This window comes from Lampetra planeri, chromosome 12 (assembly GCF_965212315.1).
Source record: "Lampetra planeri chromosome 12, kcLamPlan1.2.h2, whole genome shotgun sequence".
In the NCBI taxonomy this organism is placed as follows: Eukaryota; Metazoa; Chordata; class Hyperoartia; order Petromyzontiformes; family Petromyzontidae; genus Lampetra; species Lampetra planeri.
This window is the reverse complement of record NC_136118.1, coordinates 11,875,674-11,901,965: the sequence shown is the minus strand read 5'-3', so window position 1 is coordinate 11,901,965 and position 26,292 is coordinate 11,875,674. Positions and strand designations below refer to the sequence as shown.

At 49.2% G+C, this 26,292-nt stretch overlaps 1 protein-coding gene across 3 annotated transcripts in view; it reads right to left on the bottom strand.

The window, feature by feature from the left end:
* The window catches only part of ATRN (attractin), a 298,845-nt gene that overhangs the window by 186,368 nt on the left and 86,185 nt on the right, over positions 1-26,292 (bottom strand). For all 3 annotated transcript variants that reach the window (XM_078599563.1, XM_078599565.1, XM_078599564.1), the window contains exons 4-11: positions 10,499-10,627; positions 9,414-9,610; positions 8,810-8,978; positions 7,969-8,059; positions 6,752-7,007; positions 5,521-5,704; positions 3,029-3,183; positions 356-440 (exon numbers count right to left, since the gene is read on the bottom strand). In XM_078599563.1, the coding sequence (XP_078455689.1) occupies positions 356-440; positions 3,029-3,183; positions 5,521-5,704; positions 6,752-7,007; positions 7,969-8,059; positions 8,810-8,978; positions 9,414-9,610; positions 10,499-10,627 (1,266 nt within the window). The remainder of the gene's footprint in view (positions 1-355; positions 441-3,028; positions 3,184-5,520; positions 5,705-6,751; positions 7,008-7,968; positions 8,060-8,809; positions 8,979-9,413; positions 9,611-10,498; positions 10,628-26,292) is intronic.

The window sequence follows — 26,292 nt, the reverse complement described above, 5'->3', positions numbered from 1 at the left end:
ACTTTAAAACTAAATAAAGTGGCAGAAAATTTGAGGGATATCCAACGCTAAAAGAGCAGCTTTCATTTTGAAAAAACGTCAACGTAAATATATATTCCACTCTCTCGTTATTTGCCAGTGACGGCGGTCATTGCACCGATAGAGAAGAGACGCTGAAAGCAAAAAACTAAAAACGCCCTCGCAACCACTCAAACGCCGTACAGCTCTCAAGGTGTATCTAAAAGTAATGCTCACGTGCGTCCGTGGACCAAGGGGCAGCACTGAACCGGTGTTATCCGCTGCACGTTAACATCGATGCGTCGTCTCGCTATCAGTGTGCAAGACGGGTTGGAAGGCCGCAATCCTATCGGCTTACCCGTTGTGAGCCACAGCGGTGTGGCCAAAGCGGTCCGTATCCGTGTGCAGGTCCGGCTTGGGGAGCACCGACCACTCGTCACAAGCTGATTGGGAGACGGGGGAGGGGGAACCAACACACAATTATTACTCTCGTAGATATTTTTAAAGATGTGATGGTCAATGGCGCATTGATTGTTTACACTCGTGATGCACGCATAGAATCCTACGTGCGAGAATTGATCATTTTCCAATTCATGCCAAATTGTATTTTGCTAATTGTACGCTTGTTTGGTACACCTGTGCATTCACTTCTAGATTTGAAGCTTTCGTGACTGCAAGGATTCATATTCTTAGGTTTTTTCGGTAAAGTCACGTAGGTAAAAAATTAAAATTAATTTATTTTACTTTCATTAATTTTTATTTAAATTTTTTACCTACGTGACTTTACCGAAAAAACCTAAGAATACTGTGCATTCACGCTGAAAGTTAAGACAAACCTGAACAATTAAAAAAAGGGAAATAATAAAAACGAGACAGTTAAACTTGGACAAGTAAGAATCGATTCTTGAATCGAACCATGAGCTCGAATGGTGACAATTTATCGAATCGCCGGGGTGCTGAACGCACGCACGCAAGTTAATGGCCTTGCCAAGGCCACTAAGGCCACAGAGCCTGTGCTCCCCAAAAAGAGGATGCGACGACACCTCTTGGTAAATGAGAAGTGGAGTCACCCTGCATGAAATTGCTTGGCACACGAGGCTGCCCGTGCAACATTCAAGTGACCGAATAAGAAGCACACGTCGAGAGAATTCACAAAAACGCCGTCCGCATTGTGCAACGGAATGGCAAAAAGTAAACAGATCACGGGGTTTTTTTTTGTCGTTTACCGTTATCGTTGGTGAACGAATTAACTGCCATAAACACTTTCGTGCACTCTAAATGTACACGTCCAGCACTGCCAGTAGTCATCAGGTGAAGTGGCACAGCACACACTGCGCCGTGTTTATGTTTTGTTGAAAACGATTATGAAAAGTGCACCAAAGTGGACACTGCGGGGTTCTTTTTGTAGGACACACGAACTTAAACGTTATTAGAGAAGACAGGCACCGGGCCATTTATTCCAAGATGGCTAAAATGAGGATGATTCTGAAATGTTTCAGAGGGCTAAACATTTTTTTTTACTACGCTAGAGACTATAATGTGTAATGTCACTCGCCATGCATCAATCGCAAAGAATGCAAGTGCCTCCGATAAATACCCATCATGAATGATTAACCATACAACAGTCACCATCACTCAACATCACTGCAGCTGTAAGAATGCGCGGCGGCTGGTGATTGGACGGCTCAGTTTCAGAAGTGAATGCAAATCTACCTGAAGCATTGTCTGAATGCTGATGCCAAAACCAATCTTTAAAAATACCATTATGTCACGATACCGGCAAGTGTACACTTTAGAAATGCCCACAATGCATGTAAACTTAATAAATGAGCAAGTCATGCTTGACACTAAGGCCTTTTAAAATGTGATCACACAATTAAAAGGCCACAGCCTAAAATTACTTTATAATTACGTCTTAGCTCATTACTTCTTAAAGCTCTAAACACCAATTTAAATTATACTGCATTGATGAACTCCAACAACCTATGAAATTACGGTTTTATACACACTTCTTTAATTTTTTATAAAAGTGTATAATTCATGAATACTTGATTTTCTAGTGCGGTTTATGTGGATTCTATGGTGAAGTAAGGATTCCTCTGCATGCATTCTTATAGGTCTTTGTGAAATATTACCATGGTTATTGATAACCATAATCACATCTGCTAAACGGGGACACATATGACAGCTCTCTAGGGATAGCGCAAGTTTTAGAAACCAGCGAGGGTGATTTCGAGGCCCATTAAGCTGCACTAAGGAGCTCTTTCGAACAAATACAATAGCGTGTAAATGCAACACTATGGAGACTTGCAAAGTGTCTGCACACTGTGGGATTTTTTTCTTGTTTAGACTCTAGACAGAAGAGGTTAGGTCAATCATAGCAAGAGGGGAAAAAACATGGCTTGAGCCTGGACTTGAACAGGGGGCAGGGAGTTTGCAGCATGACGAGCCGGGGAAATTAAGTTCCGGACTATGGGGACAGCGCCGGAGAATGAATGACCCTCCCAATGAGTGAAGGCTGCCTCGTGGCTTTCGATAGAAAGCCTTCTTTGGTTGTTGGAGCGGAGAGTGCGTGGAGTGAGACCAGCAGGAACGGTAGCGGATGAGATGGTAGCGGATGAGATGGTAGCGGATGGTAGTGGATGAGATGGAGCCAATCGACGAGGCTGGCAATGAAAAGTGGCCAGGATGGGTGGACAAGAGAGGAATACGTTTGGTGGGCATATGAATCGAGGATGAAAGCAAGAGTTTTTTTTGAGGCTGGAAACTATTAAAGCGATGTTGTTTATAGTGGAGTGTTAAAGCCCCGGAGTGCTCAAGTATCATTGGCTCTCACTCGCGCTCCAGTACAGCAGATTTTATTTTTGTCTCTTTCCTGGCCAACGCTTTGGGGGCTGCCAGCGAGTCTGAAACGAGCGACTAAACACAACATAAATAACAAACATCGGTCACGGACCCCACACCAACGCCTGCGGAATTTGCGGAAGGTGCGCACGCAGGAGGGGGGAGGCAGGGGGGGAGGGGCACCGACCGATGTCATAGGCCATGAAGTCGGCGGAGAAGCACTTGGCGCCAGTGCTGACGGACGTGTCGTTGTGCGTGTTGCCGCCGTACACCAGCATGGTGCCGCTGATGATCACCGCCGAGTGCAGGTAGCGGCAGAGGCCGCTGCTCGTGAGGATGGTCCTGCGTGCGGGGGGCGAGGAGGCATCGCGAGACTCAACACCGGCGCACGGGAGGTGGCTAAAACGGCAACGAGCCCCTACGGACGCCATCGCGGGTCGTGCCGCTTTTGAGCGGTCATTTTGTAGCCAGGTCGCTTCTGAAAAAATAACTAATTGCTCAAGTGGGCTTTACCTGGTAAAATGTACTACTATATTTACCCAAGAATTTCAGTGTGTAACGCGCATTACGTCACTCCACGTAGACCAGCCCCCCTCATTGATAATCATTGTAAGGTGACGTCCTCGAAATGGACAAGACCCCTCCATTAATAATAGTTAGCGGCTGACGTCACTCCACATGGGGGGGGGGGGCGAGGCGCCTCCTCCCCCCTCCTCAGCGTCAACTTACAACCCTCACTACAAAGGCAGAACCCTCACGTCACGCAATCTCCGTAAAGCTGTTGAGACATGGAAGTAAAAAGGACGTCATGATGAACAAGGGATTATAACCTTTAAATTAAATAAGTCTGTGTCACCGCAGCCTCACAAACTGCACACGAATGGATGCAATGAATATCCCTATCTGCATTTTCGCTTGCAAGTTTCAGATTTACTACAATACACCCGTCCTTGGACGGGCAAAAGGCTAGTAAAAAATAGTTTCGTTTTAGTTTATTTATTTTTACTAATTTGCTTACATGCCCTAGACTTTGCACTCCCTATCGTGTTTTTGCATTGTTTGTTGTTGTCACTTGATGACCTCGCGCCCCCACTGGACATCTGTGCAAAAGAGCTTCATAGCTCCTCGGATTTCTCCTCGACGAATAACAGATTCCGATTCTGGCGTCCGAAGTTCCACTCCGCGTGCTGGGGAGCTTCTGCAGGAACACTTCCCGGCACACGCGACGGTGTCTCCGCGATTTTGCGGCGCGTGCCAGGTCGGAGCTTCTTCGCAAAAAACGGCAGGCGCAGCGGAATGTCGGGGACATCGTGCCGAATAAGCTCCCAGCACGCGAGGAGAAACGACGGACATGCCGAACGGCACACGGCACAACCCGAAAAACACCACGGAGCCGTACAGTAGACCCACGAAAAACTTACACGGCGGTAGTAGATATGCTGCCGCTAATCAGCAGCCTTAGACCAGGCTCTGATTCATGGGTTGGCAGGATCCAGTTTATAGAGCGAAACGGCCGCATCAGCAGAACTCAACAGAAATGTTCTCTCTTCCAGAGGGAAAGTACCTCTCCTCTACCCTGAGTGTTCTCAAATTAGCGGGGCACCTGTGTCTGCTTCAGCTCTGATGCACGCATTTGAAAATGACATTCATCAATCCCTGTACACGAGTACGCACCCGCTCATTTATTATCTTACCCCAAGCACTGTGGGCATTTTACAGTATACGCTTGGTCACGCAGCAAAGTGGGAGTTTTTAATTATTAACACCGAGCAGTTTCAAGGGGAAGAATATATAACAGGAACATTTTCGGGCAATTGCCCCTCCTTCATATCCTGTGAAGAAGGAGCCATTGCCCCTTCCAAGACAGTGTTATTGACAAATGTTTCGATTTTTTTTTTGCAATTTATGTTTTGTGTAGCACTGCCCATGCAGTATCACCAAATAATCTCTTCAACACCGAGCGTGGTGACACTCAATGTTTTCCATCCTGTGAAAATAATATTACTTCTATTATTCCTACACGTACACAGACACATTTGCGCGCGAGCATTTATATCACGCACCTTCATTACCGCTCGAGTTCCGAAACGCGATGCGTAAAACCTTCTAAACCGCTCGCGAACGCAGGGCACGTGTGCGTGCGTCGTTCCGCCACGAGAAGAGATGCAGAGCGAGATTTCAACTGCAGCTCACGACTGTCGCCACCAGGCGGAGCCCAACAGGGGCCTGAGACGTGATTAGCCAGGACAGCGACGGTGCGGCGGGGACTTACCACGCGAGTGCCAAATTTATTTTCTTCCTTCCGTTTATTTTTCGGGTCGCGCCCACGTGTCGTTTGGCACAAAGCCCTCTAAGTTTCGCTCCGCACGTGCGAAAAACAGAATTTTGAAGATCTGACTCGCTCCTTCGATGAAATGAATCTCGATTGAAAACTCTTTTCTTGAGAACTGCTTTTTATATTTAGTTGTTGCGATGATGGCGCATGACGGCCTGCGAAAACGACTGGACGTCTGTGAAAAAAAGAGCTTTGTAGCCAATCGGATTCTTCCAGTGTAAACAAAGATTCCGATTCCGAAAAATATCCTCATCTACACACAGCGCAACCGGTGAGAACGCTACGCAGTGGGCGAGGCTCGTTTTTCCTCGGCCGCGCCACGCGGCGGCGCCACGCGGACTCACCATGTGCGCGTGTTGACGTCGAAGCGGTACAGGTCGTCCGTCAGGCTGTTGCGGTTCATGCTGAAGGCCTTGAAGCCGCCGTGCACGAACACGGCCCGGCCGAGGGAGTCGTACACGCTGCTCTGGCCGTAGCCTCCCAGCACCAGCGCCCCGTTGGTGTCGGGTATGCGCCACGAGTTCGTTTCTGTCGGGTCACACGGGGGAGGAGGGGAGGGGGGTTGCACTTTTATTGCACGTTGCGCGCAAGCGGGCCACCGACCCGCGTGGACGCCTGAAGAACGCACGTGAAAATTTACGCGCGCGTGTGTGTGTGTATATCCAAGCGGTAGTGCAGTGGTTAGCTCTCTGCTCTATGAACCCGGCGACGCGAGTTCGATTCCCACTCACGACCAACACCAGTGACAATTATCTGAAACTGGTCCTGAGCCTCCTCCCCTAGGTCGACTCGGCCTCAAATGAGTACCTGGATCGGTGTGTAAACATCGCAACGAGGGAGACAAAGGTGGCCGGGCGTGGTGCTGGTCACCCACCCCTTTGTGTGCCGTGCCGGGCCTTCATAGGTGCTCGCTAACAGCACTTGCCGCAACAGTCTATTAAGACTACACGGGGGATCTTTGTATGTCCAAAGCCCTTTGTCGATGTACTGCTGAATGAAGCCTCCCCACACACCGTGTAAGCTCTGGGGGCTGTTTGACCATTACTAATTTAATTAGTTTTTACATACTTGCACACATGTACTTATACACGATCATTCATTTACAATGTGTGTGTGTATAGGAGGGGTGGCGAAAGTTCTTGACACTATGATCCACGTGCGAAAATCTTCATACGACCGAGAACCACAATATGCACAGCGGGATAGTCACGTGTAGGTGGTCACGCGTGTGGATGGTCACGTGTGGGTGGTCAGGTGTGGGTGGTCAGGTGTGTGGGTGGTCAGGCGTGTGGGTGGTCAGGTGTGGGTGGTCAGGTGTGGGTGGTCAGGCGTGTGGGTGGTCAGGTGTGGGTGGTCAGGCGTGTGGGTGGTCAGGCGTGTGGGTGGTCAGGTGTGTGGGTGGTCACACGTGGGTGGTCACGTATTCAGTTTCGCTTGCACTAGTTGGCCGCAGAGGTTCGAATTAAGAAATCTGTGGGAGTGGCCCGGGAGTACTCATTGCCTCTGGCCCTGCCCCCCCCAGCCCCCCCCACATTTGACGTACACCACCAACAACAAACGAACGGGCAAGCTTACTGATGTTGTACTCCTGGACCTTGCTCAGGTACCCGTAGGTGGGATTGTGCCCAAAGAACACGAACATGACGACCTCGCCGGTGTCCAGCGTGGCCACGTGCGCCGAGTGGCCCACGGCGGCGAACTGGCCGCGCGGAGTGCCGGGCGAGGGCACCTGGTGGGACCACGTCTGGTTCGGCACGTGGAACACCCACAACTCGTCCGTCACGCTGCCGCCCGGCGTTTCGATCTTGCCGCCGTACATGTACAAGTTGTCCTGCGGGGAAAGGGGGGCATCGGCGACAAGGAACGGCGGTCAGGGGGCGGGTTGCAGGCCCGACGCTTGGCACGGCCAGCCCGGCCGTGCACAGACAGTTCCTGGGAAACATGCTTTCAATTTTTGTTTTGTTTACCAGCCCAAACGAAAGTGCACTCAGACTTGTTAGCGAACCACATTTTGCACGCATTATTAAATCGGCCATTATTATCATTAATGGGAAAATTCAAAAACTGCTTTCCAGTTGAACATTCGAGCCATTATTAAACACTGCAGATGTTTTCTTTATTTAGCCCGATTTGTTTCTGTACTCTCTGAAGATGCAAATAGATATGTTTTTGTTGTGGATAGAAAACAAATCTTACTTAGTGGTTTCATATGAAACAAAACTAATTTCAAAGCTTTGACTCTGTGGCTGATTAAATGCACACATCTGTGATAAATCCTTTGGAGCGGGAAGCAAGCAATTTAATCTATAGACCATTGTAACCTCCGTTATCTACTCTGGCATGGGATTCAAGTACTTCATTAAAGAAGCCTTATTGGAATAGAACTGTTAAAATATGCAGCTTCAGACCAGATCCAGTAAAAGAGACACCTTGAATATTTAACAAAATTGAATTGCACTCAGAAGTCATCCCAAATGCCAATCGGGTAAGGGGTTCCAGGACAGAATTAATGATTAATGGACTTGTAAGAGAGACTCGGAGGTAGAACTCTGAACACTGAGAAGGAACTTCTAAATCCAATCACGTCTACCTGCTCCGGAGCTCGCCTTAAAGTTGAGCAGCCTGCACAATAGCCAGCGAATGGCTCCTTTCATTCTGCACCGGCTCCTTTCATTCTGCACCGCTTGCCACCAACGCAACTCACCGAATCTGGCCGGGCCACTTTTTTGCTTGCTTCCAACGCATTCGCCAACCGCTACAACGCACTTCGAAATGCACTGGACGACACTTACCCCGTGCAGAGAGAGGGAATGGCCGTAGCGCGGATAAAATGGGATCTCGATGCGCTTCAGTGCTGGCCACGTGTTCGTCTTCAAATCATAACTGCACGGAAAACACATTACGCATTGTTAATTCGAGGGCCACCCCTCGCACCACAAGACAAAGACACAGATCCCCTGTATAGCCGCAACAGACTGTTGGGTCCACTGCTGCTAGCGAGCCCTTATGAAGGCCGGCACAGCACACAATGGGGTGGGTGGCCAGCACCACGATGTTTACACACCGCACCAGGTACTCATTTGAGGCCGAGTCGACCTAGTAGAGGCCCAGAACCAGTTCAGATAATCGTCACTGGTGTTGGCCGTGAGCAGGAATCGAACTTGGGTCGCCGGGTTCATCGCGTACCATGCTGACCGCCGCTCCCATAACCCCCCCTCGCACCACGTCATCATCGAATGTACCTGCCAATTGCGAGAAGTTAGCGAACAGCACTCGTGACCTGCGCAAGTATTACCGTGTTCCACTGACTTAATAAGCTCCTCGGGTCTCTACCTCAAGAGGATCAACAGTGAGAAGGCACAATACACGGCCACTGCCACTCTATAACGTAAAGCCTGTGAGCCACCAGTCATTACCAGGCAGCTGTGGCTTTGTAGAGAAGGAAGCTCTCGCTCCATCTGTAACAATCACACTCTGGCACTGCCCCGAGTGTTCAGCGACCTCTGCCTAACCCTCTCTTAAAAGCCTGCCGGTGAAATAGAAGTAGTGCGTTCAGCGGAGGGGGAGAAAGAAAGAAAAATAAGTAAATGGAAATTCGGTTTCAAGAGCACTCGACCCAGTGGGATGGCTCACCTGAGCACCATGGGGAAGCCCGAGTAGTTGAACGCGTAGCCACCCACGATCCACATGCTGCCATTGTGCACAACGGCCTTGTGCGATGCTCGCGCGATACCCGAATACTCGTCGTCCAAGAGCATCCAGTACGACTCGTTGGCGGGCACCGTCACCGAGCAGTCGGGTCCTGCGCAAAGTTGACGCGGGGGGCACAACGTGTACGTTCATGCACAAAGACGTCCCCCGTGCAGCCTTAACAGACTGCCGGGGCAAGTGCTGTTGGCGAGTAGCACCGATGAAGGCCGGCACCAGCACACGAGGGGGGCGGTGTGACAAACCCAAAACTGACCAATAAATTGTTGAATTGCTCTAGCCCATCAGAAACTATGTTCGAATTTCCTTACCTTGGTAACTCACTGTCAGGGATACTACATAGACAGACGCAAGATAACACTTACATAGAAATATCTCCAAAACACTACAAAAAGAGGTGAGGTAGGCATGGGTGGCGAGGGTGGCGAGGGAAGCGAGGGTGGCGAGGGTGATGAGGGTGGTGAGGGTGGCGAGGGAGGCGAGGGTTGGCGAGGGCGGCGAGGGAGACAAGGAAGGCAAGGAGCTGTACCCTGCCAGCTGCTGTTGCACATGCAGCACTTCTTGCCCGGCAGGTCGCAGAATCCGCGCACGGGGCTGCCGCAGTTGTCGCCACAGTAGGGGACGTCGCACGCTCCGCCCTTCCAGAACTCGTCGCACACGCAGTGCGCGCCGCCCGAGCTGTTGCAGCGCCCGTGCCCCGAGCAGTTGTTTGGGCACGAGTTAAAGCTGTGCAGCAGGCGGAGAGACGTCAGAGGCCGTATTCTTAATCGTGGCCTGGCTCAGGCTTGGCTCTGGCTGGCTCAAAGCCACACTAATCTCGGCTCCGAGCACGGCCCCAGCCGTACGCTCAGAATTTCCCGCGAGTCGAGCCACTCGTGCGTTTTTGAAAAGCAACCGAAGAGGCTCAAGCCAGAGCTGAGCCACGTGAGAGGCCAAGCCAGACGCCAAGCCAGAGGTGAGCCGCGATGAGGTACACAGCTGATAAACGTCTCCCCGACGCAGCCCTGATTAAAATTCATCTTTCAACTTCACTCGGGTTGTTACTGCGTGTGTGGCTGCAAACGCCGGTTGTTGTTTAAGTTGCCCTCCTTCCATCCAGTTTCCATAGACCGTGAAGGCAAACAATTACGAGCGGCAATGTAACTCGAGTGGACACAGGGTGGGATGCTCATTATTGGTGGTGACGAGCAGATGGATTTGAATATTCCGCATTGTTATACGGCAGTCTATCCGTAGGGATGCCTGCAAATGTACAGCCCGATGAGGGCATCACCATGCCTTGCAGATCGTAGGGGACATACCATCATACTTCACCACACTGGTCAGTGCGGGTTGGTGAATAACAATAGGTATTGCTGTACTGCCCTCTACTGCCCACAGTGCCACTGCCCTCTACTGCCCACAATGCCAACTACACTGGTATTTTTGTGCATAATTGCCACGAAATCCAAGCACTTTGCGGGACTGGTGACGAGGTACTCGGCACAGCCAAATACAACTGTGGGGAGAATGGCCACGATGACCAGCGTCGTAGAAATCTCCTGCGTGGACGCACACCCCCCCCCCCAACCACGTATACAACCTCCAGCAGCGCCTACGCTGCTGCCGCGTTACCTGTACGAGATGTTGAATCCCGTGAGGTTGTAGGCCGCGTCGCTGAAGAAATGAAGAAAGGCGCTTCCGGAGCGCGCCACCACCTCGGGGATGCTCTCGTTGACCCGGTTCTCCGGCACGATGAGTCCACTGTGGGCACGCAAATAAAGAGGACGGACACGTCAGCGGCAGTCGTCGGGTGTCGCCGTACGAACGGCTGATCGCTTCTGCGAGGAGCCCGTGAGAAAGGCTGGCTCAATTCCTCCTCCTCCTTCCCCGAGTCATTCATATAACTTACGAACAATCGACGAACGAACTTTAAGAGATACGAACAAAACCTGTCCCGTATGTCCAGTTTCCTGTTCCGGACCGACAGTCGTAAGCTCAACCGAAGCGCAATAGATGGCGGTGGTGGCATCTACATCTAAAGGAGATGATACTACTTTATAAAGCCATTCCCCGTGTTTAGTGTACATGCCGTGCAGCATGTTTGGAATCGACAGGAGTAAAGTTGAACAAATCGACTTACGAACAGACCTCTGGAACCTAACTCGTTCGTAAGTAAAGGAGTCCCTGTAATAATATGGAGTATTTTCAAAACCTTTCATACTCGGCGACATACGTAGGTAAAGACACATGGGTAGCAGCTTAAAAGAATCCTTCAAAATATGTTCGAGATGTTGTGACCTACAGTTGCATTCATTCATCGATTCCGTTTCCTTGAAGATGCCCATGAATGAACTTATCCCTGTAAAGTGATTCACTGATACGAATTTAATCTTTGTTGGAAGTGATGTTAAATTATTCCCCCACAGTTTTTATAAACTGTCAAACTTAAGATAAGAGTACCAATGAGGCCCTTTAAAGTGTGATGCATCACCCACTGTGTTCACCTCAACATTAACGTCAACTTACCACCCATTACGTGAAGACAAAATGAAAACCATGGTGCAAGAAAGCAGTATTTTGACAGCATAGACTCAACATTTTTTTCATTTGAATAGGCCTTTAAATCAGACAGTGATCTCCAGGTCAAGGATATTATAATTCATCAAAAGAACCCGTTTTAAAGATTAGAGTCCAATATGAACGGTGTTTAAGTGAGACAGACAAACTCTCTGCGGCCAGCCAAGACGCGCGCCAGGTGCTTTAGCCGTAAAATATGAAAGGCTTGTTGGACATACGGACTCAAAACAACGTCACACAATCCTCCCTCCCGTGTCTACGATGGGCAGATGAGACGTCGCTCGCTGCTCTGCGCCACAGATTAGGGGTTGTTTTGACAGTTAGTCAAAACCACCTCCTCCTACAGATGCGGCGACACCAAGGCTCGCTCCAGCTCAATGTATTTTCTTTTTTACTTTATTTTAAACCAGCAACAGCACGACGTAATGAAAACGTCTCACCGAGTTCCGTGTCGATATTCTGGGAGGATGTAAAAAAATTTGAGAAGGGGGCTGGTGACTAAGCTAGGAATACCCAAAGTGCATTGTCACGACGAACTGGTGGAATGGAACAACCGCCAAACAACCACAACCCACGTTTCCCAAGCGATATTTTGATCGGGCGCCACAGTGGCGCGGAGATGTTATATCCCTCGCATGGTACGCAGGAGGTCCTGGATTCGATCCCCACCCCGATGCCTTTTGTATGTTTGGAGTTCGCGTGTTCTCTCTCCCAGTGGTGGTCGAATGGATTTTCAAAAGAAGAAAAATTATGGAACTCACTTCCACGTTGCACCCAAGAAAAACGTTTCTGCAATTACAAACTAATTTCTATTTAACACAGCCAAAAGTAGCAGATTGATTGTGTGGTCGTCAATGATGCTTATGATATGCATAAGAGCGGACTGGACACATGCTACGAATTAATGGTCTCAGCTTGTGCGCACATAAAAGGCTCGTGCAGTCACTCAATCTTTGCCGTCTCTCCTTACGCTCAATCACTGGAACAAACTTCCCCTCCACATTAAACAGTCACCTTCGCTCGCTCGTTTACATTCCGCACCCAAAACTCACTAATCGTTCCCGAGCTCACCCCACGACCACGTAATCTTCCCCCTCATAACCGCCACCGTCACTTTTCCCTCCTCATATTCTCATATAGCTTTCATTCAGTCCCCTTTCACTCAATACATTCATCATCATTGACGGTCATCAACTTTCACCGAATTCACGCATCACAGATTTGCCCCCCACCCCCCCGTTGCTTCTTCTCATCTACTTAATTGGTCTCATCTCCACCATTACATTGCTACACTGTACCGTTCGTAATCCCTCGTAAAGCGCTTTGGTCGAGGCGCTATATAAATTCCTTTAAGACAAGATGAGACCACCCTCCCGTGTCCACTTCAGATGCAGGCATCAGGGAAGCCAAGAGGGGGCCCCCTCTCAGAGAGGGCTTTCGCTCTGTGCCACATCCATCCAGCAGAGGGCAGCAACGCGCCGCAAACCCTGAAACAACTTCGCTCTTGCTCAGGGGACGGGGAGGGAGTGCAAGAGACTGCAGCGCCAACGTTGCATCTTGAAAATTAAAAAAAAACAACCCACAGCGGTCGCGGCAGCAGCAGCAGCAACGCCACTCCGCTTGCACACACAAGGCGGCTTACACACGACTGCAGCCATCAGCGGGTGGTTAATTCGGCTGCGACGCAACGCACGTGCGTGAATGACAAAAAGGCCGTCCGCGGGGGTCTGCCCGCGCCGCAAGCGTGGAGCCGGCGGCACGGGGTGGGGGTGCCAGAGGGCTTTAGCGGTCCGCTAATGGGACACGGTGTTCCAGGGGACGCCGTGCAGCCACAGCGCAGGCGCTGCGATCGTCTTGGGTTTGTTTTTTCTTGTTATTTGCCTTCGGCGCGCGAGCTCTCGCGCCTCCGTTTGGCTGGCAGCAAGGACGTTGGGGGCAGCGGAGTCTCGTCGCTTCCTCTCCTCCCCCTCTCCTTTAACGCAACAGAGGCTGCAAAAGGCAGCTAGCTGTTACGGAATTAGGAGGGAAGCAGCGCCATCAGCGAGCAAACGCGGCACGACTGGCGGGCGTAATGGTGCGTTACTTTGCGTGCCGTTTGCATCAACACAATCGGCGGCGTTTGGTTTAGGCAGACGAATCTGACGTTTAATTATGAACACAGTTGGGTCAATTAGCACGCGGGTTTCCCGAACGAGAAGGCCCACTTCATTTGTGGCCAAGCAAGATTCAAAGAGAGCGTTTAAAAAAAAAACACGTTTCAATCGTTTTTTTGTTTGGGTTCGCCAAACATCTGACATGTCCCTTGGAATTCGTTGGGAAGATTAAAAGGATGATAGCGACCGGCAGCCAACAAAAGTCAACCAAGTTCTAAATAAATGGACTATATATTATACAGTAATACCCAGAGGTGTGGACTCGAGTCATGTGACTTGGACTCGAGTCAGACTCGAGTCATGAATTTGATGACTTGCGACTCGACTTGGACTTGCATAACAATGACTTTGTCCCACCTATGAGATGTGGACTCGAGTCATGTGACTTGGACTCGAGTCAGACTCGAGTCATGAATTTGATGACTTGCGACTCGACTTGGACTTGCATAACAATGACTTTGTCGCACCTCTGGTAATACCCATGATGTACGTCTCACCCATTTACGTCATTTCACAAATAAGTCCATCACTTTAATAAAAATACCACTTCCCCATTTGCTTCCCATCCTCGTTTCCCGTCGCCTCCCAGCCTTCGCCCTCCACACCTCCCTACCCCCCACACCTACCTACCCTGCACACCTACCTACCCTGCACACCTACCTACCCTCCACACCTACCTACCCTCCACACCTACCTACCCTGCACACCTACCTACCCTGCACACCTACCTACCCTCCACACCTATCTACCCTCCACACCTATCTACCCTGCACACCTACCTACCCTCCACACCTACCTACCCTCCACACCTACCTACCCTGCACACCTACCTACCCTCCACACCTACCGACCCTGCACACCTACCTACCCTCCACACCTATCTACCCTGCACACCTACCTACCCCCCACACCTACCTACCCTCCACACCTACCTACCCTGCACACCTACCTACCCTGCACACCTACCTACCCTCCACACCTACCTACCCTGCACACCTACCTACCCTGCACACCTACCTACCCTCCACACCTATCTACCCTGCACACCTACCTACCCTGCACACCTACCTACCCTGCACACCTACCTACCCTCCACACCTATCTACCCTGCACACCTACCTACCCCCCACACCTACCTACCCTCCACACCTACCTACCCTGCACACCTACCTACCCTGCACACCTACCTACCCTCCACACCTATCTACCCTGCACACCTACCTACCCTGCACACCTACCTACCCTGCACACCTACCTACCCTCCACACCTACCTACCCTCCACACCTATCTACCCTCCACACCTACCTACCCTCCACACCTACCTACCCTCCACACCTACCTACCCTGCACACCTACCTACCCTCCACACCTACCGACCCTGCACACCTACCTACCCTCCACACCTATCTACCCTGCACACCTACCTACCCTCCACACCTATCTACCCTGCACACCTACCTACCCCCCACACCTACCTACCCCGCACACCTACCTACCCTGCACACCTACCTACCCTCCACACCTATCTACCCTGCACACCTACCTACCCTCCACACCTACCTACCCTGCACACCTACCTACCCTCCACACCTATCTACCCTGCACACCTACCTACCCTCCACACCTACCTACCCTGCACACCTACCTACCCTCCACACCTACCTACCCTGCAAAATCGCTTGTGATTTACATCGTTTCGATTTTCGTCGTCGCACCTTTCATTCGGGAAGGCATCCCCGACGTAAAAGCGGGGTAAGCACGACAGCGCTGGGGTAGAAACGCAGCGCAGCAGTGGCCGGTGCATTGCGCTACGAACCTGGTGACCACCCGGAGCCCCCACTCCACCCACCCACACAGACCAGTGCAACCAAAAATGACAAGACCCTTTTTGACTTATTTTTTCGAATTCGGTAAAAAATAAATAAATGCACACTTCAAGAGCCGCAATTCCACGTGAATACGAGACGGCGGTGATCCCTAATAAATAACCGTCACATAGCGAGAATCCTTCAAAGAATCGCACGCGGCACCGGAGCTGCGGGTTGCCAAGCCCTGGACCGTCGCCCGGCCAAATATGGTCCAACGACTCCCTTGACCGCGACGTGGCAATTGTGAGGCCTTCTCCATCGCGGCAGAGGATTTACAAAAGGGGCTTTAAAGCATTTAGCGGCGTTAATGACGGTGTATACTACATGACACGTGGACCAGGGTGTTTATTGGCAATGCGGTAAGGAAGCACAAAACGCTGCCCAGCAATAAAAGGACAGGTCTGTGCATTTTAAAGTTTGGTCACTGCTTGGTGTACGAGGAGCGCTTTCAGGACGTGTGCCTGGCTCGTATTCAAGGCCTCAATCTTACGATTCAACAATCGGCACCGAGGTTTGGACAGCCCTAAACTGAAAAGGAATTTTCCTTGACCTTTAAAAAACTTAATTCTTAAAAGACCAGAACTATGATCCCGATAATATTATTCTGGGCAGACGCCACGACAAAAGCATTATATATAACTGAAATCTGAAATAAGACAAAGTTAACCACCAGATGGAGTACTCACGTGCACACAAAATCACAATGCAACATTTCAACGCGTCAACTTGGCGACAAGATAAAATGTTTCTGAAAAGTTACATAAGGAACTGTGAGAAGAGTGCATTCCCTGCCTCGCATCAATCACCTCTTGCATAAGCATGGCATCGAAAGTCGCCTTGAGGCAGCGCATAGTTCTACTATTCAACAGAATAGATGCAAAATGAACGGAGAATGGAATCAAGGACAGAGGAGGACGGCATACACACAAAGCCCTTTGCTTTTCGAATGCATCTTTCCATCGAGCTCGCATACATACACACACAAACGGGGGTTGTTTGGTACGCCAAGGTAAAACGCATCGAGTATTGGACATAAACAAAATCAGAATGGAATTATGGAATTAATGCGTTCATAAATTTATACCAGTAATCCACAGGGCCTCTGGCCGGAGCAGTGAGCTGCATACATGCACATATTTGCTTTGTATTGCACGATTATTTTTCAAATGACTGTCAGCCTTGGATTGAAGGCCAGGAGGTGAGGACCCATGAGGTCAAAGCTGAGGCCAAGGCACAGGAGGAGCCTTTGAGGTCTAAGCCAGTGTCAAGGCCAGATCCTCTAAGCCGGCTGATTCGTGACAGTTAGAAAAGCTTGTGTTGGAGTAATGACACTGAAGCAAAACTCGTAACCATCTAATAAACCGCCTAACGCAACATTACACTTTTAAACACTCAAGTCCTCGAAGTCCCTTCGATCCAAGACACCCCAAGGCTGCAGACTGTGACCCAGTGGACTCGAGACTCGTGACTGGAGGGCTTGCTTCACCTCAGTACAGAGGCGAATGGGCCCAGAAAGTAACCTGCAGTGTAAAGCCATGTCACATACTCAAATTTCAACGTAAAAAGTTGACACCCGCCCGTCGAACCATCTTAATTCATTACTTTAAACAAAACAGTGCGTCCAGCTTGCCTGAGCCTGCTGGACATAGTTTCCACCCAGCTCCCAGAAAAAAAAAGATAAATACGTGTCATGTTTTAATGCCGAGGCAGAGGAATACAAAAAGGCAATAAATTATACATTTAAGAGCGCACGTGCCACGATTTGGCAGCCTTGGTTTTCCAAGGGTTGGGCTCAGGAGACAGCTGTCAAAGAGTAGCGGGGTGCCACAATGCAGCAAAGGCACAATCCGACGGAGCGCAAAACGTCGGCTCGCACACACGCACGCACGCACGCACGCACACCGCACGCACGCACACACGCACGCACGTCGCCCTGCGACCAAGTGCTGGCGCGACGGAATATGGCATACTCTTTGGTTCTTTCGGTAAAGTCACGTAGGTAGAAAAAATAATAGATCCCGACGTTTCGACCGCAACGCAAGCAATCGTCATCAGGCACCTACGTGACTTTACCGAAAGAACCAAAGAGTATGGATTCCTGCCGTCACGAAAGCTTCAAATCAAGAAGGAATATGGCTTGTGCCAAGGTCATGCAGCACAATAACATTTGACAAGGCTACGTTTTTGTTCTCTCTCTCTCTTTTGTCCATGTTCACCCCCCCCCCCACAAAGACAGCTGATCTCCACCGGTTGGCAAAGCGGTGATTAGCTGCAATACTGAAAGCTTAAACGTGCTCGTGCGCTGACCAGACCCGCCATGTGGCATCTGCAGTTGGGCGTGTTTTGCAGTGCGCTGCTGCAATGGACGTCGTTTGCAAATTGAGATGTGGAGCAAATGAAGAGGCCCAATATTGGTAGTCTAGGCAACATTGCGAGATTCATTCCACAGTGATGTTTTTTATGCTAAATAACCATGGCATTATGCAAGCTCACGAAACGATGTTTTTAACCACGTTCAAGTGGGAAACCTTCAACCCTTTTCCTGACATGGGTTGACGTGAGGTCCACATGCCAAGTCACAACGAGTAACGATTCACAAGGATTAATTTTATACAATAAATGAACCTCATGACGATACCCCGGCTCTCGCTTAATGTCCGTGATGCAGCCATTTTTAGTCTGTTGATGGTCGGCGATGCGGCAATCGACTCGTCTCGACGAGCCGTACACGATGCACCACCACGGTGCGTACCGCGAGCGTTCAGGGTTTCAGCGCAATCGTCCTCGCTGCGTTTCGACATCATGGAGTAGCACCGATTTCGGATTGATCGGTACCCCAGTCACGGAGTGAAGTAACACCCCTGGTAAAAATAGTGTCCCAGAAATAAAACATTTAATTGCCTCGGCCATTTTGTATTATTTGGTACCCCGGGGTACCACCATAAGGATCAAATGTTGAGGTGCATGTCAAAGGCTTCAGAGACACTTTGTTCTTAACCCGTGCCCTTACTGGACATCTGTGGAAAAAAGCTGTATAGCTTATCGGATTCCTCCAGTATATATAAATATTGTGATTCTAATATAACAAATTATAGAGATATGAGATCACGCTTTAAAATGCAACGTGCAATACCGTATCGCATTTGACAATAACGTAAACAATTCCTCCTCCTCCTCCTCACAATCCGTGGGGGAAACCCAAAAATCAAACACGTTCACTTCGCACAGAAATACAGAAACAAATAAATCTTGATGAGAGACAGCACGTGTGTTTTACACACGTATATATGTAAATGTTACCAGTGCTGGGCTACCGTGATCATGTAAGTCATCGAATACGCCACCGATTAGCGATTCAATTAATTTAAAACAAGAAAATAGTCGCACAGATTCCCACGTGTGCTGCTGGATGGTGCTCAGTGGGGCGGGAGGTTGTCATTGACATCATGATGTCATTGACATCATGAGGTCATTGGCATCACCAAAAGCCGTGTAGCGCTAGTCGTGGCGACCACTATTTTAAAAGGGGCCCAATCAATCTCGCACAAAAAAAGTAGTCGATTCTAAATTTTCGAACATGAATTCGTGTAATCAATCATCCCAGCTCTGCTACATATGCACATTGCATAACCATATTTCGAGTCTATGCATGCAGGTACTGTATTATACACAATTGTGTACTCGCACATTCACGAGCACATTTCTACAGTGATGCGTGTTATGTAAGCACGCACAAAATATGTTTTTATTGTAGTATCCTCGCCAAATGTATTCTTTTTAGTCATCCGTCTCTTTTTACGAGCGGGCGAGGGTGCACAGGCACATTAAGGGAGGTACACACTGGCATTGTATATTCAGAGCCACTGCCACATTGACCTTCGGCCCCCGGTGCATCCCCTCCACCCCCGCCGCCCGTGGGCGTCACACGCAACTCTCGTAACGAGCGTGTCTCATATCCGCACGCTTGCGACAGACGCCGCCTTCCCTTCCCTTGCGGGCTCGGCTGCTTGCGTGGGCCTCATCAGCCATGGGAGCCGCAGCCACCGCGGTTGGGCGTCGTGGGGAGCTTGGACAACCACCAAACATTTTGAGATATGGCCAAAAAGACACCCAACGATATTTCGCACCCCTCCCCCGGGTCAGCCACAGCACGCACGGTCAACACGCACGGCCAAACACGCGTGTGCACCCAGTTGGCGCACACACACACACAAGTTCACGCATTGTACGCCGTGTACTGCACTTGCACAGGATTTGATTACATTCGAGCTATAAACAAGACACACAATGTCTGTGCAACCAGTACGTGTGTGCACACTGCTGTGTGCAGTGGAGTGGTGGTTTGAGCACACTTTGCTACGATCCTGGCAACCTCCGTTAGACTTTTGACACGCAAGCTCCCGCGAGCAATGGTGTGATACGCAATTGATTTTTGGGTCAGATTGCGCGAATGCAATGCCAATCTGTGTCGTAATCCCACCCTCCACCTGACTGACACAGCCAAACAGAGCTGTCAAGCAAACAAACGAGCCAATTTATTATTGCTTCAGCACACCGGTATTTTAGAGCGCAAATCCGCAACATTTAGCAAACTGGTACGACGTTTTGCTGGTATGTATGCAAGCTGAACTTCGTTCGCACCCTACATCGCGCACCTCCGATTATCACGGTTGGTTAAGTACAGTGCGAAAGAAGATCAACGTACATAACTACATTTCTAGAATACCAAACGATGACAGCTGCTCATACTGAGAGAGTATTTTTTATTTCGCATATTCTTTCGCGTGATATTTATTGGGCTACTGCTAGGTTTTGCCACGTTATTTCACCTCCGATTAGCAGGGTTGGCCACGGACGGTGCCAAATAAGTTCAACATGCACACACCCAACCGCGCCAATAATCAGGAGGTGCGGGGTCATTCCGAGCAGCATCATCGGGCAATTTCCAGAATGCCGCGGGGGTTTGACGCCGCAACGTCGACAACCGCCTGGTTCACGGCGGCTGTCGAAAAGCCTGACGTGGCGTCAATTTCAAAACGAGGGCCGTCGTCACGTGCAGGCAGCATGGTCAAAGTTTCAAAAGAGATTAGCCCAGCAAACGTCGCCCCCTACCGATAAAACTACTGTGCACCGTGTCAGTCAAACAAGTGCCTCCGTGGCACGAATACTAAATGTACTAGATTATTATTGTTGTTAATTAAATTTATCGGAATGCAGGCAATGTAACGTATTGCCCATGTCAGGTATTTAAACAACCGATATAATTTTTGTCCAGGGAGCAGCGGGGTTGCTAAGTTCGTAGTAATTGTTTTTCATTTAACCAGGAAAAAAACTGCTTGCAAGTGGATAACACTCAGATACATTCCACATAAATCAGTTCGGTTAGTTTCAGCCCAAAAAGCAGAGCCAAGCTGTGATGCCAGGGAAACTCCTTGATCATACAAATTGGTCTAAGGGGTAATGCTTTGGCAAAGATCTTCACCGTTTTCTTAAAATGTTCATATAAATACGCTTCCCCAACATCTGCAAGTCAGCAGAATGCTGTGCGATGACAGTCGTGTTGTTGTCTTACTGTGTTATTGCAAGTGCTGAAGTTCATGGCGTTCAAATGTTTTCACGTGGCACTATACGAAGCGTTTTTGGAGAAATTGCCCAGTGTAAATGCTTCTTGAGTGCGGTCAATGCCAATGCCCGTCAATCATCCTCTCACCGTCACTCGCGAAACTATCAATCACCACCACCATCCTCATCATCAGCCATGGTCTGGATGTGGGTTTCTGCATGCCATTGCCGGCCGTGGCGGCCTTGTAATGCCAAACTCCATACCATTCCTACGCGGGAACTTGACTCCTTGCGCTTAGATTATTTAGATCATTTGGCCACTACAAATGTCCACGTGACGAGCCATTTCATTGAACTATTATTTCTGGCCAGGTCACTTCTGAAAAAGAAGCTAATAGCTGTGGGCTTTACTTGATCAAAAATAAAAATATATATTTTGTAGTTATTTGCTTACCTTACCTACACATTGCACTCATATCGGGTGTTTTTTATTGTTTGTTGTTGCAACTTTCTGACCCCACCCTTTACTTGGACATATGTGAGAAAAAAATTACTTTATAGCTCATCGGATTCCTCCACCACGAATACAGATTCTCATTCTGACTGCGCCGGGTTATACTCCCCTTCTTTTGGCTGCTATTCGATCGCAGCCATGTCCATCGCCGATGCATCCCGTGTAGAAAGATGCATCCCGTGCAAAATAATTTACGTTACTCACGAGTCATTATACGGTCTGTCGGATGTGCATCTGTTTCTTCATCCATGTGTTCCTCTTCCTTGTCTCTCCGTGGTACTCCCAAGCACGCATCTCCTAAGACTTCTTTAAAACACTTCCACTTTTGTTCCATTTTGTTTGTCAGTGCCCATGTTTCTGTTCAATGTCACAGCTGCTGAGTATGCGCCATGGTATGTTGTTTTTTCATTACCAAATAATTTACAAAATGTATCCATCCTGCTCGAGTTCGCCTCCTAATTTCATCATGATGATCCCGATCCGTTTCAATAATTGCTCTAGGTATCATATTCTGCGAGGTGTCAGTTGAGTCCCTCCAACAATATTTGTTTTTGCTCAGCAAACTTGCACTGCACGCCTCTTTGCTTTGCTCGTATTACTACTGCGCCAACCACAACACCAAATTTATGAAACGATGCAGCTCTTTGGCCCCAATGAGGATGAAAAATTTAATTGGCAGCAGCAATTAACTAAAAGAAACAAGCTCCAGGAAGACGTATGTTATCAGGATTTGAACTTCCACCCTCTTGCTTTCAAAGCACGAAGCCATCCCTCAACACACACACACACACATAGACACACGTATCTCTCTGGCTTACAACGCGTTAAAAGAAAAACAATTGGGAATGGGATGTGTAATAATCCACTTCCCTATCACAGCGTGTGTTCCCTCCACCGACACCTCCCCCAGCCTTTGGGGATCGTCTCTGCGTAGCTAGCCAGGTAAGGCGAACCTTGACGTGCAAAACCAAAAGCAGCTCAGTGGGAGTCGTTCGATCCCACGTGGACTTCAAACTAAATCAGCGCTGATCCGCCCGCGCCGCGGAGAGGTGAAGGACAGCTTCTGAAATTTCAAACACACGTGCGGGGGGGGGGGCTACCGCCGTGTGACGATTAGCGCAGTGGACTTGCAATCTAAAAGTGGGTGGCGGGTTCGAATTCGATTGGCAGCGGTTGAAACAATGGGGCGAATTTCTTAAATCTCCACCCCACCGCACCACCCTCCTCCCACCACCGCTGAGCACACGGCAATGGGAAATTTATCGGCGGGGTCGCCGCGTGCGGAGGGGTAAAGTGTCAGGTGATGCTCGCACGTCTTTCGAGGATGTGCGACCCCAGCGGTGGAAGAGTGGGGCCCAACATTACTATCCAGAGTGGCCCCCAAAGCTTCTCTCTTCCGCCTGCATTGGCGAGAGAGGCAGGCGATTGCAGGGCTGGACCTTTGCTCTATTACACGGTGCTGTAAACTGACAGCGGTGCGTACACAACAAGAGCTAAAGATAGCATATACGTCTGTCATTTATTTACTTCTCGAAAATATTTGCACAGTCTGTTCCAAAACCTCGGAAAGCCCACACCTAGCGATGCCCCCCTGTGTTGGTAATTATACAAGGCTCCTTCCTGTGTTGTGGGTTATTTATATATTTATTTGCAGGGAGGTTATATGAGCCAGGCTATGTTTTTTACGTGCTACGTTACTGTTTGTCAGCAATACGTTGACGATAGACTGTGTCTGTGAAAAATAATTATGATGCCAGGTGCCGAAAATACCTGCGCCACTCTCCAATGCCACTCAACAGTCGTGACTGATCTAAATTTAAGACGTTCCAAGCTTCGATGCAAATGAAATGAATTAACGCGCATCAGATTCAGTGGCGATGGACTACAAATAACACTGAAGCAAAGACAGTGTATAATAATAATAACGGAAGATGATGAACAAAAACATTCGAAGGATTTGGAAGACATCGAAAGTTCTGTGCGTGCACACAAAGACAACCCAAACTTTATAATGTGGGATATCCAGGATCTTCACGGTCACATAGCGCAGCCCGGGATATTCCCATCGCTATTCGATTCGAGGGCATAAAGCCATTTCTCATTAAATATTCTTTCTGGAGTAGGAAAGTGTCATGAAGCCGCTGAACACCCCCCTCCACCCCCCACGGAACTCATAATCTCTGCCGAAACGGACACAGAAATAAAACGAGCCACCCCCCCCCCCCCCCACTGGCAGCACATCTACACGGGGGTGGTTGTACTCGTAAAATTATCTTCCACGGGCGAATCGCTGAAATTGTGTGTTTTCTTATATGTCAGGTGAATTTTTTCATTTCGTTAAAGTACACACGAACTGACTTTGCTTGTCGACTCTCCGGAAAAGATGGGACTCTCAGCGGCGGAGAGGGGGGGTGGAACACATACACCTCCCACATCTTTTCCATGTGTGTGAAATTCGCAAGTTCATTGAGGAAGCGGGTTGACCGGCGAGAATGCAGAAAGCCGAAGGCTACGTACGGTGAAGTTGCCCACCACTGTCTACGGGGAGAGGCATTGCGTTTATTAATTTTTACAATGGCCTCCAAAGAGACGGCAATGGTGGATGGGGACGTCATGCCACCTTGTACGTATTCATGCCTGAAATGCTTTCGCACGGTTAACCGTGGCTACGCACTTCATAGCAGAGGTGGGCAGCGGCAGCAGCCAGAGCTGAAGAACCTTGGACCAGATGACACACGCAGCGTGACCGCTGTGAATGCGCAGTGTACAGCGAACAAGGAAGCTTCATTGTCACGCCGGTGACGTCAACGGGTTTCACGGCAGTAGATAATGGCTTGAATATATCGTTTGCAAAAATGGACGCAGCAAGGCAACGTTACTTATATCAACCCTCGTGCAAGGACACCAATGTGCATTAAATAATTGCTTATGAATCTTCTTTATCCAGGGACCCGCTTAGGCCCAAAGGTTCACAACCTGGGGTATTGGAGGCAAATATCATCAATCGTAAAATTCTACACTAAACTATTTTTATTTAACTAGGTAAGGTCCACTGAGCTATATAGTTGTTTTTCAGAAGCGACCTGGCCACAAATGATAGCCTAACGAAGTGGCTTATCACGTGGAAATGTATAGCAGCCATATATTCTGAATGCCTATTGTTGTTGTTGTTTCTAAATGTGGAGCAAAATCCTCACGACCACGGGGAGAGAGACACGCAAACTCCAAATATACAACAGGCATCAAGGGTCGGGATCGAACCTACGACCTCCCGTATATCAGGGCGAGGGAGATAATATCGCGCCACAGAATACAAAATTGGTGAAATTCTCACAGAGATAACCCCTCAGGAACGAGCGCGCTACCGACGTTAAGTTTAGCTTAAAACCACGAGTTTGTTCATGTTCATGGGAGCGAGGGTCAGTGTAGTTGTGGCGACAAAGGCAGGGGAGCAGTGGTCTTTTCACCGCACTATGAACCTAAATAAAAACTGTGATGGGGTTCTGTGATATTTTAAGGAGGGGGGGGGGGGTGTGAAGTTGTCCTCATTCCAAGAAAAGTTTGGACCCACTGGATTCATCCCAGAGGTCATAGAGGAACTGCCAGGTCACACGTACTGTACGTGTGACCTGGCAGTTAAAAAAATGTGTTGTTAAATCTTGCTTTCTCATTCCCTTCTAATAACATATTCCTCAAGTAACTTGGTCAGAAAAATTAAGGCAGCTTTAAAAACAAACCTCCTCACACAGCCTCAGCGTCTGGATTTTCAGACGCAACGGGCCAGGGAATATAAAACAGAGAGCCAGACGTATCGGACACTCGCCAATCGTTCTGGAAAGGAGACCCAGACGGCAAGTGTGGAGTCCCCGCAGGACTCCGAGGCAGACACCACTTTGTTTTTAAAAAATCCCTGGCTCCTGTTGGCAACGAGCATCTGTATTTGTCACCGCTGGGTCACAGCACATCAGTCAGGTGGGTTCCTCCTGCCGCCCCCCCCCCCATCCCCCCCAGTTCAATTAATTAGACTGGACACGAGCTTGGCTTTTGTGGGCCAGGACAGAAGTCGATGGACAGGTGAGAGGGCTCACAGGCATGACAAGGCACCCGGCGAAGCGCCCACGCTCTCGCGACACACGGGCGAGAAAAAACCCACGCGTATATATATCCCGTGTGTAACAAAAATAAAAATAATATAAAAATAATAATAACACTGCGGCGTTCACATTTAAGCTCGGCGAATGCCAATTACTGCAGACGCACGGGCGCTCGCTCATGTTTCTAAATGTTACCGCCCGCGTGATGTCACCGGGCAATTTAATGATACGTGTTCACACAGCAGTCGTTGTGTGCTCACCAAACCTATGAATACCGGCGACAATATTTTTTTTTTACTTTTTCAAAGGTATAAGCGCATTCATTTAAATGTCAACATGGATTTATCACGGAATAGAGAAACTGACGGGGTACGTTTCCGAGCGTCGATTGGCCCGCGTGCGTAATTATCAGCGCTTGCAGACACATTCTGCACTCGTTACCATTGCGCCAAATCGACAACTTTGCACAGCACGCACGCGCAAAAATTAGTTGCAATGAATCCCAACGCAACAGTGCAGCTGTGCTCGAAACAAAGCGAATTTTGCACCACACATGAAGGCACAGACGCAAACTGAAACCAAAAAAAAATTCCCATTTAATGCAATATAAATGTACCTCACTCTACCACTTAGAATTCCTTGTAGCCCATGGCAGCC